At 50.1% G+C, this 14,324-nt stretch overlaps 1 protein-coding gene across 1 annotated transcript in view; it reads right to left on the reverse strand.

Annotated features, from left to right (window-relative positions):
• The window catches only part of POLE (DNA polymerase epsilon, catalytic subunit), a 35,069-nt gene extending 23,174 nt beyond the window's left edge, over positions 1 to 11,895 (reverse strand). The window contains exons 1-15 of the mRNA XM_066199615.1: positions 11,665 to 11,895; positions 11,105 to 11,185; positions 10,982 to 11,026; positions 10,751 to 10,843; positions 10,074 to 10,228; positions 7,025 to 7,166; positions 6,651 to 6,731; positions 6,295 to 6,402; positions 5,778 to 5,888; positions 5,422 to 5,507; positions 4,007 to 4,126; positions 3,133 to 3,265; positions 2,410 to 2,523; positions 1,438 to 1,650; positions 625 to 732 (exon numbers count right to left, since the gene is read on the reverse strand). Of these exons, the coding sequence (XP_066055712.1) occupies positions 625 to 732; positions 1,438 to 1,650; positions 2,410 to 2,523; positions 3,133 to 3,265; positions 4,007 to 4,126; positions 5,422 to 5,507; positions 5,778 to 5,888; positions 6,295 to 6,402; positions 6,651 to 6,731; positions 7,025 to 7,166; positions 10,074 to 10,228; positions 10,751 to 10,843; positions 10,982 to 11,026; positions 11,105 to 11,185; positions 11,665 to 11,895 (1,821 nt within the window). The remainder of the gene's footprint in view (positions 1 to 624; positions 733 to 1,437; positions 1,651 to 2,409; positions 2,524 to 3,132; positions 3,266 to 4,006; positions 4,127 to 5,421; positions 5,508 to 5,777; positions 5,889 to 6,294; positions 6,403 to 6,650; positions 6,732 to 7,024; positions 7,167 to 10,073; positions 10,229 to 10,750; positions 10,844 to 10,981; positions 11,027 to 11,104; positions 11,186 to 11,664) is intronic.
• Positions 11,896 to 14,324: the final 2,429 nt, after the last annotated feature.

Genomic DNA, 14,324 nt, shown 5'->3' on the forward strand with positions numbered 1-14,324 from the left:
AATACTTTTCAAATTTGGTTCTTCTTCAGAGGGACACTTGCCACAGGCTCTGGGGATGGATCTAAAGGACCAAAGAACCAGATCAGGGACTCCCTGACCACTGGTGCTTTACGTTTACATTCAGACCTCCAGGGTAAGCTTTTCTGTAGGGATACCTGGCAAGTGGGAGCAGCTGCTTTCTAAATATGACTTGATTGAGGACCTTTTCAGTGCAAATGGGTTAATGGAGACAACAGCAAAGACCAGAGGTCCCCACTCCAGTGCTGCCCTCCAAGAAATTCCAGACTTAGATTTGGAGAGGGGCAAACCTGCACTTTTGTAGCTGATAATAAGTGGGGAACAACAGGAACAAGAGATTTGGGATATCTGAGGGGCCTGCCTTCTCCCTAAATTCTTTCCCAGCTCTCTCAGAGCTTTGCTCCTGATTGAACCTGCGAAGGGAAAATCAGGAGCTGCATTCCTCAGATGGGGCAGTGACCCTGATCCCCAGGCTAGGCTGCAGGACTCAGGCTGTAGATGGGCTTCTAAGTCTCTCTTCGTAGAGCATAAACCAAACCCAAACAAGCATTTTAGAGCTGCAGTCTTAGTTTCCTCCCCAGCTCAGCTGTGCTGCGGGTGCTGTACCTCCTGGAAGTTGGTGACCTGATCCAAGGGCAGGCCCTCCTCTTCCTCGATGGCATGCTGCAGGGTCTTCTCCACATGCTGCACTAGGAAGTCGAAGGCAGCAGGATTCTACAGGGACATGGAGATGGCAGTGAGGCCATAGGCAGCTGTCCCTGATTGCAGACTGGCAGCTTCTGCCCTGCACCCCTGTCCCTGCTTGGTTTGGAGACCTCTAAGCTGTAAGGGACATGTTGAGGCACTGGGGGAGGTGATGGAGGTAGCAGAAACAGGTAAAAAACCCTCAGGAAGGGTTCAGAAGAAGCTCCATTTGGGAGAGAGGATAGGACCCCAAGCGACAGGAGCATAACTTCCAAGAACCACTGGCTGAAAAACAAACCCCAAACCCTACTTCACCACCATCCCCTGATGTCAACAAGCTCTGGATTTCTTGCTCTCCCAGTGAAGCACAGATGGCCACTTAGAGATCTCTTCCCATCCTGTCCCAGCCCAGCTTCAGGTAGCAAGAGTCTCCTGGAGGTTGTCAAGCATTGGAACAGGCTGTTGAGGCTAGTGGAATCACCATCCTGGAGGTGATCAGAAGACATGCAGATGTGGCACTTGGGGAAATGGTTTAGTGGTGGCCTTGGCAATGCTGGGTTAACAGTTGGACTTGGCAACATTAAAAAGCTTTTCCAACCTTACTGATTTCTGTGATTCTAGGTGCTGCCCTAGAAGCCCAGCAGGTATACACTACAGATGCCAACAACAGTGGAAATGCTATCCCTTCCCACCATGCTGCTCCACAAGGACAGGGGCTGGCTGCTGGCCCTTTACCATTTTGAAGCGGCAGGGAATGTCACTGCGGAAGACTCCAGATTCCAGTGCTTCCACATGGCCTCCCACATAGGTCTCCGAGTCCAGCACATGTCCATCTTCTGTAAGTTTGTTGAATTCTTGTTCCTGCTTGTTGGGGAAGATGATGTTGGCATGGTAGGCCTGAACCATCAGCAGTGCCTCACACAGTGTCCCAGATCCTTTTCTTAACACCTGCACATGAGAAATCAAATATGGTTTCAAATTCAAAACCAGTAGATTTAGGTATCAGGAGGAAATTCTTCCCTGTGAGGTTGGTGAGGCACTGGACCAGCGCAGGTTTCCCAGAGAAGCTGTGGCTGCACCATTCCTGGAAGTGTTCCAGGCCAGGTTGGACAGGGTCTGGTCTATTGGAAGGTGTCTCTGCCCTTGACAGGAGGGTGGACAAGATTATCTTTAAGACCCCTTCCAACCCAAACCAGTCTGTGATTCTGTAGAAATGCTGTCCCAGCACTGACAAGACTGGACTGTCACACAATGAGCTGGACAGCTTCAGCTGGTGACACATCTGCAACAGCACTCCATCAAGTGCCTTTGTCACTCAACCAAGTGGGAACAGACTGACATCTTCCACATGCTTAGCATTGACAACTTCCTCCTCATCTTCCCTACAGCTGACAACAGCCATCAGGCGACCCAACTTTGCATGGCCACGACTGCAAGTGAACTTGGCTGAGCATGGAGCATCAGCCATACTTTTCTTGCTCCAGCCCTGCACTGCCAAATCTCAGGTGCCTTCTTCTTATAGAAACTTGTCTCCAAACACCCCATGGCTGTAGGAGAAAGGAGTAGCCTCTAAATACACCCTCCCTTCCTGCCACACATGCAGAGTGTCTAGGCAGTGGGAATCAGATCTGTGGCCAGAGCATACTGCAGCGTGGGATCATGGCACTCCACCCAGCAAAGAGATCATCATTTTGGGGAAGCACTCACCTCATCAGGCTCCATGGGAATGATGGTACACAAGGCGAAAATGAAGGGATGCACGTACTTCATGTACATGTAATAAGTAGCAACAGCATCAGACACTGAGTAGGTGGCCAGGGTCTGTCAAGGAACAAGAGAAGCAAATTAATCCCAATCCCATGTGATAGAGTGGCTCAATGACAATGATCTTTCATTGCTTCCTGATGGACATTCTCCTATCAGCAGGAAGAAGGAAAAGGTGTATTTCTCCATAGCCTAGGTTGCAAAGAATAATGTGTTTGCTTCTGAGGCTATCCTGCTTTAGCTCTAATCAGACAGCAACATCTCAGCTCTAACTGAGAAGGAACAGGGAAGATGACATGAAGGCACAGAATCTGCCCAGTTTCTTAGGAAGCTGCTAAAGGGCTCAGCAGAACCTCCTGCCTGTGATATCTGGAGCACTAACCCTTTCCTGTTCCCCCAGCAGGCCTCAGTTCTTTGTGGTGTTTCTGATTTCAGTGGTGCTTTTCACCCCACACTGATGTAAATAAATACAGAGAATGTACACTGCAATGTCAGGGCCAGAACCACTTCAGGGGAATCTTGTTCCTTCTACCTGTGAGCTCTAAGCCATTGGAAGTCTGGGGAGACAGATTCCGTTATTTTCTCAAAATCCACTCTAACTTACAGACTCAGTCATAGCGCAGTTGCTCTGGGCATGTTTTCCCATAGAGCACAGGGAGGGAATACCTGAGGCTCCTCTGTGGCCATCCGGCACATCTCCTCAGGGTCCAGCTCCACTGGATCGTAACCCAGTTTTGCTTTAGCTGCTGCTTTCAGGTTGTGACTTCCCACTGGGAGGTAACTGTCTCTCTTCACCCACCTGGACATAATCAGGAAAATATCAGTTTGTGCAGAATAACCAGCCCTGACCTTCAAAACAGGATCAAGGTGAAGAGGACCTCAACTACCATGGGGATCTCTCACCAAGGACAGTCCAGCATCCAAGAACAGTGGGGTACAAGGCTGTCCAACTTTAGCTAGCCCAACCAGAACAACCCCCACTGTCCATCCCACTAGCACTTCTCATAACTTCTACCTTCCAGTTCCCTCAGTGGCTTTAAGATAAGTATTTCACCACTGAAGACCCCACCTGCAAGAACTGCAAGGACATCCAGCTGTGCTCCAGAGCCCAGACTACTCTAGGGGGGAAAACCCACATAAAACCCAGAAGTTCTGTCTCTCCCATGTGTCCTTTCCTCTTCCCTCTGTGTCAGGAGGCTGGTAGGTGAGGCTGTAGTCCCTTTCCCTGCTCCAATGGCCAGATCTTAACCCACTGTCTCTCCCATTCTCTGTCCTCCCAAATCAGCAATCAAACACCCAAGGCTGCAGGGCAAGAGCAGCCTGGGAGCCCTTCAGGGGAAGACTTGGCAGCTCCTGTGGGGTGCAGCATGCCACGTGGAAGAAGACAACACAGAAATGGATTATCACACAGCTGAAGAAGGCTACACAAAGCTTCCAAGAGACAGAATGTGAGAACAGTAATCAAATACAACTGTAAGTATTTTATCTGAACAGAAGAGATAAAGACACAGCTATGGAGTAGAGCGGCAGCATTTGGTACCTCAGACAGTCCATGTGGATGCACTGGGATGCTTTGTACTCTCCCTGGCTATCCTTCTGAAACCCAATTTCCTGATACATATTAATTCCATGGGCTGCTGCTCTTGCTTCCACAAAGGGCCTGTGGAAAGGGGCAGCATGAAGAAGTACGGTAGTATACCAGTATACTACTGGTATACTAACTAAACAGGTGGAAAATGGCTTTTCTGGGGTTATATTGGACAGACATATGATATCTAAACCTGATGCATTGGCTAAAGCCACGCAGACATTTGTTTTAGGTTGTCTAACTGGAAAATTTGCACTACTAAAAGCAAAGGAAGCGAAAAAGCATAAACATAACATTTGATTGAACCCCATATTTCCCTTAAACTATTATCTAACAAAGGAATGCTACAGCACTACTGATCTCCAAACATTGGTCTCTGGTTGATTGACAGGTAAGGTTGCATTGTTGAAGGCAAACAAAACAAGGTATGAACATGATACCTGATTTAACTTCATGCTTTTTCTTTGGTTATTTTTTTGATTTAAGGTATTTTCTTTTTCATTCTTAATTTCCAAGCAAAGCTTTTAGCGCATTCTTTTTTTGTTTTTTTTTTTTTTTTCCAAACTTGTTCTGGTGCCAACCAAATATAAGGCACTAAATTGTTTTGTTTGCATTCAACTCTGCAAATTTGAACCTCTTTTGATTCTCTCAAAAATTCTATTCTACATTCATCCCTAGGAATAGGAAGAAGGAGCAGAACAGCCATTTTCCTGCATCTCCAACAATGGTTCCACAACCACTTTGTTATAAACTGCCTAAAGAATTTTTCTTGTGATTTATCTGGGTATCTGGTCACGGGGAAAACTTCCTGCAGGACAAGTAGACACATCATTCCTGGAAGTGTTCAAAGCCAGGTGGGACTTGAAACAATCTCCTCTACTGGAAAGTGTCTCTGGTCATGACAGCGAGGTTGGAACAAGATGATTTCTTAAGTTCTCTTCCAAACCCAAACCATTTTGTGGTTCAAGAGGCAAGTCTGCTTGCTTGTATCCCGCATCTGGAGGCAGAGGTGTGTGGTCCCTCTCCTCCTGCTTCCCCAGACTCGTCTGCACACCTCTTCCAATATCCTCCAGGTCTCTTTACACCCTCTCCCTGCTCTCCCACAACTCAGCTCATCCATACGCTAACATTCCTACATTGCCAGGGGTTTAAAAGCAGCTCAGACAAGTGGAAGGGACTCTTCAGAAGTCCTACTACCAAGCCAATGACCACAGGATTTGGGGAGGTGCAGGACATGGCTGCTCCATGTGTGGCCACATGGCCTGCCCACACTGCCTGAGCTATGGAAGGATGTTGAGGATCCAACCTGACCTTGCCGCCTAACTCAGATGACACCTTGCCAGTTTAGTCACCATCCCTGATCTTACCAGTCAAAGAAGTCTCCATTGTATGTGACAATGATGGTGGGTTTGGTCTCCTGGACATGTTCAAACCATCTCTGGATTAAATGAGCCTGGGATGAAACAGAAAAGACATGTGTTTTAAAGAACTTCATCTCCTCCACAGAGAGGCGGTGGACACCACACAGATTGTTCTACCCTTCCCCTTTCCTCTGCACCTAGCCCAAACCTGATCTCTCTTACCCTTATTCCCAAGAAACGAAAGTACAAGCAGCCTTGCTGGACTTACTTTGTTCCCCAGGGAGGCAACCTGCCAGGGAATGAGCTCTCTGGCCAAGAAAGGTTCCAGGCAGGCAAAACTCTACAGAGCAGAACTGACTTACCTCGTCTGGCTCGTTAAAGACACAAAATGGACCCTCATACTCTGGCTTGGGAGTAAACTCAAAGTCTTCAATGTTCTCTGAGACAATCTCCCTGTTTGTGATCAGGTAGCCCTGAGGAAGTGACAAGGAGGCAGTGAGGAGGACTGGGGTTGCAGACATCTCAAAAATGCTGTCCAAACAATGGGATGCTTTCCTCTTGAAAGCCAGAGCTTCTGTCAAGGGAGAACAACATTTTGGGAGTCATCCATTGAAGCACCATTGACCATCAGAAAGGGAGGCCATGGAGAGACATGGGACACCAGCGTTGTCTCTCTCCTGCAGAGGAGCACCAGCAGCCTGGGCTGGGTTCCATGAAACTTGGCATCCTGTACACTCAGACTTTAATGCTATTCCCAGAGCCACACATCATGCAGCTGACAGCACGGTGAGCCTGGAGACAGCAGGATTGGAGGGGAATGCTGGGCTGCTTCCTGGCTTTGCTGCCCAAGCCTGAAGGAAACCACCCTGGTATCCTTACCTGCCCATCAATCATGTAGGAGATCATCATGATCTGGTCTGTGTCTGCATCGGGAAACTTCAATGGGAGTTTGGTTGTCTCAATATCAAAGGCAAGAACAACAGGATCCTGGGCAGGAGCAAATCCATTAGAAAAGATTCCAGAGCTGACTTGAAAGGGTGGTTCCCATAAAACCCAGTGTTGGTCCAGTAAACGAATCAGAACATGCCTGTTAATCATTTTAGTGCTCTATCAACCCAAAAATCATTACCCAAGCCCAGCATTTCCCCTGTCACCATGGTTTTACACTGGCAGCATGTCAGACACCAGTCCATTGGGGCGGACATCTGCACAGAGGACACTTGCCCAGTGCTCACCGGCCGCTCCACAAGGTCGTCTCGGCGGGTGATTTCAGGGGGGTAGGTGTTGCCGCGGTATCGCACGTTGTACCAGTGAGCCTGTGGAGAGATGAGGGTGGGCAGTGCCTTATGGCAGGGCCACATCCCCAGGTCATTCTGTCCAGCTGCTGGGGATGGAACTATGGCAATCACAGGCAGCCCAGAAGAAAGGCTTGAACTATGGCCAAGCATTAATCAGGTAGCTTTCCTGTGTGCCATTAACTAAGGAGAAGCCCAGCAGAACAGAACTGAGCTCTAGACATGAAGTCATTGGCACTAATGCTTTTGTAAGGGTGTTGGAGAGAAAAAACTTTTCTGTGCTTCAGGAGTGTGACTAGGAAAGCAAAGCTTACCACATGGATCTTCAGATCGATGGAAAGGCGAACGTGGTAGGGCACATCATACTCCCGCATATCCACGATGTTGTCCATCTGGTTGGCAATTTTTTTTGAGGCTCCTTCCTCATCTGTACTTAGACTGCCCCCACTCAGAGCACTGCAAGAGCAGAGGGAAGCAGCTGCCTTACCCACATGTCACACAGAATCACTAGGTTAGAAGAGACCTTTAAGATTGAGTCCAACCCATGCCCTAATATCTCAACTAAACCATGGCACGGAGTGCCACATCCAATCTTTTTTTAAACACATCTAGGGATGGTGACTCCACCACCTCCGTGGGCAGATGATTCCAGTACTTTATCACTCTTTCAGTAAAAAACTTTTTCCTAACATCCAAACTAAATTTCCCTTGGCGCAGCTTAAGACTGTGTCCTCTCATTCTGTCCATTATTGCCTGGAAAAAGAGACCAACCCCCACTCGACTACAAGCACTCTTCAGGTAGCTGTAAAGAGTGATAAGGTCACCTCTGAGTCTCCTTTTCTCTAGGCTAAACAACCCCAGCTCCCTGAATCGTTTCTCACGGGGCTTGTGTTCCAAGCCCCTCACTAGCCTTATTGCCCTCCTCTGGATGCATTCAAGTGTCTCCACGTCCTTCCTAAATAGAGGGGTCCAGAACTGGACACAGCATTCGAGGTGAAGCTTCACCAGTGCCAAGTACAGGGGAGAAATGACCTCCCTGGTCCTGTTGGCCACACTACTCCTGATCCGGGCCAGGTGCCATTGGCCTTCTTGGCCACCTGGACACACTGCTGGCTCATGTCCAGCCTGCTGTCCATCAGTGTTCCAGGTCCCTCTCTGCCTGGGCACTGTCCAGCCACACTGTCCACAGCCTATAAGGTTGCAGGGGGTTATTGTGGCCAAAATGCAGGACTCAGCACTTGGACTTAGTAAACTACATCTTACTGGACTCTGCCCATCCATTCAACCATCCCACGTCTCTCTGCAGCGCCCTCCTATCTTCTAACAAATCGACACATGCTCCCAGCTTAATGTCGTCTGCAAATTTACTAATGATGGACTGAACACTCTCATCCATGTCATCAATAAAAACATTAAATAGAACTGGCCCCAGTATAGGTCCCTGAGGGACACCACCCGTGACTGGCTGCCAGCTGGATGCAGCACCATTCCCCACCACCCTCTGGGCCCGGCCATCCAGCCAGTTCCTAACCCAGCAAAGAGTGCTCCTGTCCAAGCCGTGGGCTGCCAGCTTTTCCAGGAGTATGCTGTGGGAGGCTATGTCAAAGGCCTTGCTGAAGTCCAAACAGACAACATCCACAGCCTTTCCCTCATCCACCTGGTGGGTCACTTGGTCATAAAAGGAGACCAGGTTGGTCAAACACGACCTACCCCTCCTAAACCCGTGCTGGCTGGGTCTGATACCCTGGCCATCCTGTAGGTGCTGCGTGATGGCACTCTGTATAGACTGCTCCATAACCTTACCAGGTACCAAGGTTAGACTAACTGGCCTGTTAATTTCCAGGATCCTTCTTCCTACCCTTTCTGTGAATGGTCGTCACACTGGCCAACTTCCAGTCATCTGGAACCTCACCAGTGAGCCAGGACTGTTGGTAAATGATGGAGAGTGGCTTTTCAAGCTCATCTGCCAGCTCCCTCATCACCCTGGGGTGGACCTCATCTGGGCCCATAGATTTATGAACATCCAAGCGGCTCAGCAGTTCTCTGACTGCCTGCTCCTGGATAACAGGGGCACCTTTCTGCTCCCTGACACCATCTACCAGCCCAGGAGGGCAGCTGTCCTGAGGACAAGCTGCCTTCTCACTTAAGACTGAGGAAAAGAAGGCGTTAAACACCACCGCCTTCTCCCCACCTGCAGTCACTAAATTCCCTCCCGCATCCAGTAGAGAACTGAGGTTGGTCTAACCCTTCCTTTTGCTGTTAATATATTTGTAAAAACGTTGTTTATTATCCTTCACAAAAGTTGACAAATTAAGTACTAACTGAGTTTTGGCCTCTCTAATTTTTTCCTACATGCCTTAGCAACCCCCTTAAATATTTCCTGAGATACCTCACCCTCCTTCCAAAGATGATACATCCTCTTTTTATTCCTAAGTTCCTCCAAAACCTCCTTGCCCATCCAGGCTGGACGTTTGCCACGTCATCTCATCTTTCAGCACGCAGGGACAGTCTGTTCCTGTGCCCTCAAGATCTCTGCTTTGAAGCACACCCACCCTTCCTGGAATCCTTTGTTTTTAAGAGCTGCTTCCCAAGGAACTCTCTGAATAAGTCTCCTAAATAGGCCAAAGTCTGCCCTCCAGAACTTCATTGTGAAAAATTTTTCTATGCTCCTCCTTATTTCACCAAATATCGAGAACTATAATTTCATAATCACTACGGCCCAAATGGCCTCTAAACACCACACATCCCACCAGCCCATCTCTACTTGTAAACAACAGGTCTAGTATAGTCCCTCCCCTGGTGTCCGTCTACCAGGGACACCTACTGGCACTAGTGACACTGGCAGCAGGAGTCAGGGATAGGAGAGAAATAGAAAATGTCAGATTATTTCTGTCTTGAACACAACTAGAAGTAAGAGGCATTGCCTCTCTGGATCCTTTCACAGGGAACAGGCAACCAGAGACACCACATCCCATCCCATCAGCTCTGAGGCCTCTTAATGTGCAGCACAGAGCTGGAAGAGCCACCATGAAGATGGGTGGCAGAGAGGCATAGCAGGGGTAAGACCCAGGCAAGACAACAACTCTGAGGACAGCTGGGAAATAATCAAGAGAGTCTATTAAGTGGGTGGTGAGGCACTAGCACAGAATGCCCAGAGAAGCTGTGGCTGCCCCATCCCCGGAAGTGCTCAAGGCCAGGTTGGATAGGGCTTGAAGCAACCTGGGCTAGAGGAAGGTGTCCCTGCTCATTGCAGGTGGGTTGGACTAGATGGCCTTTAGAGGACCCTTCCAACCCAAACTATTCCATGGTTCTATGAATTATTGACACGAGAGACCGACTGAGTCCCCTGCAGGGAGTTCCCACCTTGACAGCATGGTTGTGTAGACATCACTCGCCTGGTCCTGCTCCCTGTTTTTCCTCACAGCAGGAGAGATCTCCTTCCGCACCTTCACCAAGTCCTCCACCGTGTTGAAAGACAGCTTGATATAGTTCCTTTTCAGGCCCACCAAGTGGTTTGGCTGCAAAGCAGCAGGAAAATGGCAGTTCAGGGACGGGCACCATGAGAGAGGGGTGGAAGGCCAGCAGGACTGATGCAGGTGGGAGGACTGGCCAAAAAAGAAGTGCTGATGGGTGGGACAGTAAAGCACCGAGGAGAGATTCTGGTGGGTGTCAAAGGCACAAGAGTAGCACAGCAAGAGCCCTGCTGCTTGTGCAGGCACTCACAGGTGGGATTTACCCAGGGAAAAAGAGGAAGAATGGGTTGAGCACGAGTAGCACCCCCCTCCTACAGTATCCTTCTTCCTCCAACCACTTTAATTCCAGAGATTAGTGTCCTGAACACATTGTCTGAAATGGCTGATATGTTCAAGGAGAGGAATGTAATTACTGCTGATAATCAATTAGCCATACTACACCCATTTCTGAGATGCCACAGCACCAGGAGACTTAGGTCAAGCATGCTGCTTTCTCTCCCTGCTCATCCCTTCCTACATCACTAGAGCTGTGCAAGGTCCAAAAATACACTACAGAGGGATACAGACCAGGTCCAAGTCCTCTTTGGGAACAGTTTCCAGCTTTGCAATCTTCCCTTGGAACTTCTTGGAGAGGAAGGAGGACACTTCCCGCTCACAGCCCTGTCAAGAGACCCTGGGGCTGAGAAGTGCGTCTCTGTCCTTGGGAGGAGATCATCCCAAAGCAGCCTGCCCAGCAGGTCTTGAGCTCCCCAGGGTGCTGTCTCCTTCCCTGGGGAGCTCAGCCCTGCCCCTCCTCACCTTCTGGGTGGCAATGTAGAAATACGGCTTGTAGGGTAAGGCCACCTAGAAAGGAGCAGGCAGATGATGGTGACAGGTTTCTTTTTGGGACACCGTACGCACTTAGTCCCCCCCGGTACCCACCTTAAAGCGGCTCCCATCCTCCTGGATGAAGTAGTAGTCCACTGCGCTCACTGACCGCCGGTCCTCATCCAGCACCTCCGTCTGCCCATGAGCACCAGGACTCAACAAGGTCCTTACATGAGACTATACCGGAACCGCACCACGGGACCCTTTCTCCCGGGGGCTTACCGGAAGTCTCCGTGTGGGACTTCCCTCCCACTAGGGCCAGGGAAACATGGGAGGCCCAGTAGGGACATTGCACCTACTCCCCCAAGAAGGGCCGGGATCTGTCTGTGGAAACTGCTCTACCATAGGTCTCCCCAGAGGACTTCCTCCCCCACGCCCTGTGTGGGGTATCTCCCCGGTGACTTCCCCCACACCCCGGGCTGTGTCGGGGGTCTCCGCATAGGACCCCTGCCCCTAGCCCTACCGGCGATAACTCCGTGGGACTCCCATCCCTGGTACGGCTGGGGTGTCTCTGTGGGAAACCCCTCCCCAGGCCCTATCGGGGATCACCCCACGGAATGCGCCGTGCCCCATCTGTTTGTTGCCTGCTCGCCTCCCGCCGCGCCTGCCCGTACCGGGTGCATGTTGATGAGCCAGCCCGTCCGCTCACCGGGCTCCGCGGGCCGCTCGAAGCCGAACAGCGCGTCCAGCCGGTCCGTGCGCTGTGCCCGCTCCAGGCGCTTGAGTGCAGACAGCGCGGGGGCATCGTCACGGCCGGACCCCGCGCCGTCCGCCGGATCCCGGGGCCCGCCTGGCCGCCGCCCCCTCCGCGCTGCCTCGGGCTCGGCGCCGTCCCGCAGCCCCATCCCGGCCGGCCCGGGCCGCGCCTCAACAGCGCCGCGGGAGGAATTTCCCGCGCTCCGCCCGGTTCTCGCGAGAGTGAACCCCCTCACCGCGCCCTGAGGCGAGAGCACCAATCAGAACGCGGCCCCGGCTCCCCCGCGGGCACATCCCACCAATGACCGGCGGAGCTCTCGTCCTCCCACGTCCCGCCCCCGGCGCGCGCCCCCCCGCCCCACTGCGGCGACCGGGCCGCGCGGCCGCTCCGCTCCTGCCGTGGCAGTGGCTGCCAGGTTGCCGGCCGGCCCCAGCCCGGCGGTAGGGAGGGCGGCTCAGTGCACCCCGCGGGACCTCCTGCCCGCCTGCTGGAGCCCCGGAGCCGCGTTCTGTCCAGGCCCAGGATGTGGCTTCTGCTTTCCCCATTGTGAATTCAAGTAGCAGCGAAGCTGAGCACAGGTCCCAGAGTGAATCCTAAGTGGTATGTAACAAAAAGTTAACCACAAGTAGTATTGTAAAGAGATGTGCAGGTAAAACAAGCAAGATAGTAAAGAAAAGCAAGATAGCGGGGCAAGTGAGATAACAAACGCCGTTAAGAGCAAGATAGCAAGATTGAACGGAACTTGCAAACTGCAAAATTAGCTAAAAAACAAGTTAGACTGAAAAACAAGCACCAGGCATGCGCTGAAGATAGAGGTAGAAAGTTCAAATGTGAGGAAGGCTACAGAAGCCTTCATCAAAAGACTTAGAAGGCAGACGACCACCACAGAAGGATCTGATGCATGCGCGGAAGCAACGAACTGTTGTAAAACCCTGACACGGCCTTATGCAAATATGTATGCATAATATGTATGATATGTATGCATAATATGAGTATGCTAATGATATGCTGTAATTGTGACCTGCATGGAAGGACTTTTAAAATGTAACTGAAAGCTAAAGAAGATTCAGTTAGTTTTTGGTGGGGAGACTCCCCTCATTCACAGCACTGAATAAACAAATACATGCTCTGTAGCTGTCTGACTATAGGGTTTTATTTTCTTGCCCAGTTTTGGGCTTCAAGTGACACACGGGTCTCAGAGACACACACATGGATGCAAACACAGGACACCCAGGACTCACAGGCACTGGACGCACAGACAGCCACCTGCCAGGTGCTGCTGTCATCAGCACCTTGCGTAGGACCCACATCACACCCCAGCTGCCACTCCACATCCTTTCCCATGTCTGGTGTCCTCCCGGTTCACATGTTCAGCAGTGGCAAGCCCAGGCTGATCCTTCTGGAAGGGTCAACCCCAATGGGTTTCTGGATAGCCCATGGATTAGTAGGTCCCCTTTGTATAGAAAATCACGCTATGAAAAACCAGTGCACTTAAAGGAGACAGAGTGTTGGGAATAATAAAAAGTTTAATTTTTTTTTTCATGTAACTTTAGTGAGGTTAGTTCGTCTTTGTCCAGGGGAAAAGGGAATTGAGGTTTCTTTTCAAATGACTCTTTCACCGGGCAAAAACTGACGAGTTTAACACCTACATAGACTGGGAATAGCCACCAGGCACGGATACCAGCAGATAGGCAACTTTCAACGGACATTAACAAACATCAACCATCATACCCAGACACTATCCCCTGGAATGGTGGGAGAGACCTGGTCCAGAAAAAAATGATAAGAGAACCAAGGAATGAGGTCCAAATTAGCCTTGGAGGAGAAGAAATCTGTAAACACTAGGAAACCAAATACTAAGAACTGTGTAACTTGGGACTAATGCACATTGAACCAATGAATTTCTATGAGTTTGACTGTGTAAAATATAGTAGGGAATTAATTTACTAGGGAAAATCTAGTAAAATTTATGCATCATGGACTGATTTTCTCTGCACATCTGGGCAATGTCGGGGTGAAATTATTTCTGTTGCACATTCTGGCCAGAATAAAGTAAAGCTTTGACTCTCTAACACTAAAATGGTTGTTGGAGAGATCTTTGTTTTCGTCGCAGTTTTGATGACATGTTCATCCTTTCTATTTGACCTGAATTCTGAGGTTGCCAGGGGGTATGGAGGTCTCACTGAATTCTCAAAGCAGCCATAATCCTTTGAAGGATCCCTCTGTAAAATGAGTTCCCCTGTCTGAGTCCACTGCCTTCACAATCCCATACTCAGAAATCATTTGTTAACTGATCAAATAAGTAGCTGAAGCGGCTAGGAACGCCTCTGGCCACCCTGCCAACTGGCATACCACTACCAGTGGATATTTAAGCCCTCTTGCCCAGGGCATCTCAAATACACCTGATATCTCTGGAAGGATTTATAGGCCAGGGTCACTCCCCTGCCTTGCAATCCTTTGTAGTCTGGCTATTAACTTTAGCCAGGCACCCCTCAATAGCTCTTTTTGCTAAAACAAAAAGACCCAAAGCAGAACATCTTGAGGAAGATCTCTGCCAATCCTTGAGAGTCCCAAAGA

Source organism: Chamaea fasciata, unplaced genomic scaffold, assembly GCF_029207755.1.
Source record: "Chamaea fasciata isolate MVZ Bird 193981 ecotype frontalis unplaced genomic scaffold, bChaFas1.0.hap1 SCAF_18, whole genome shotgun sequence".
NCBI lineage: Eukaryota > Metazoa > Chordata > Aves > Passeriformes > Sylviidae > Chamaea > Chamaea fasciata.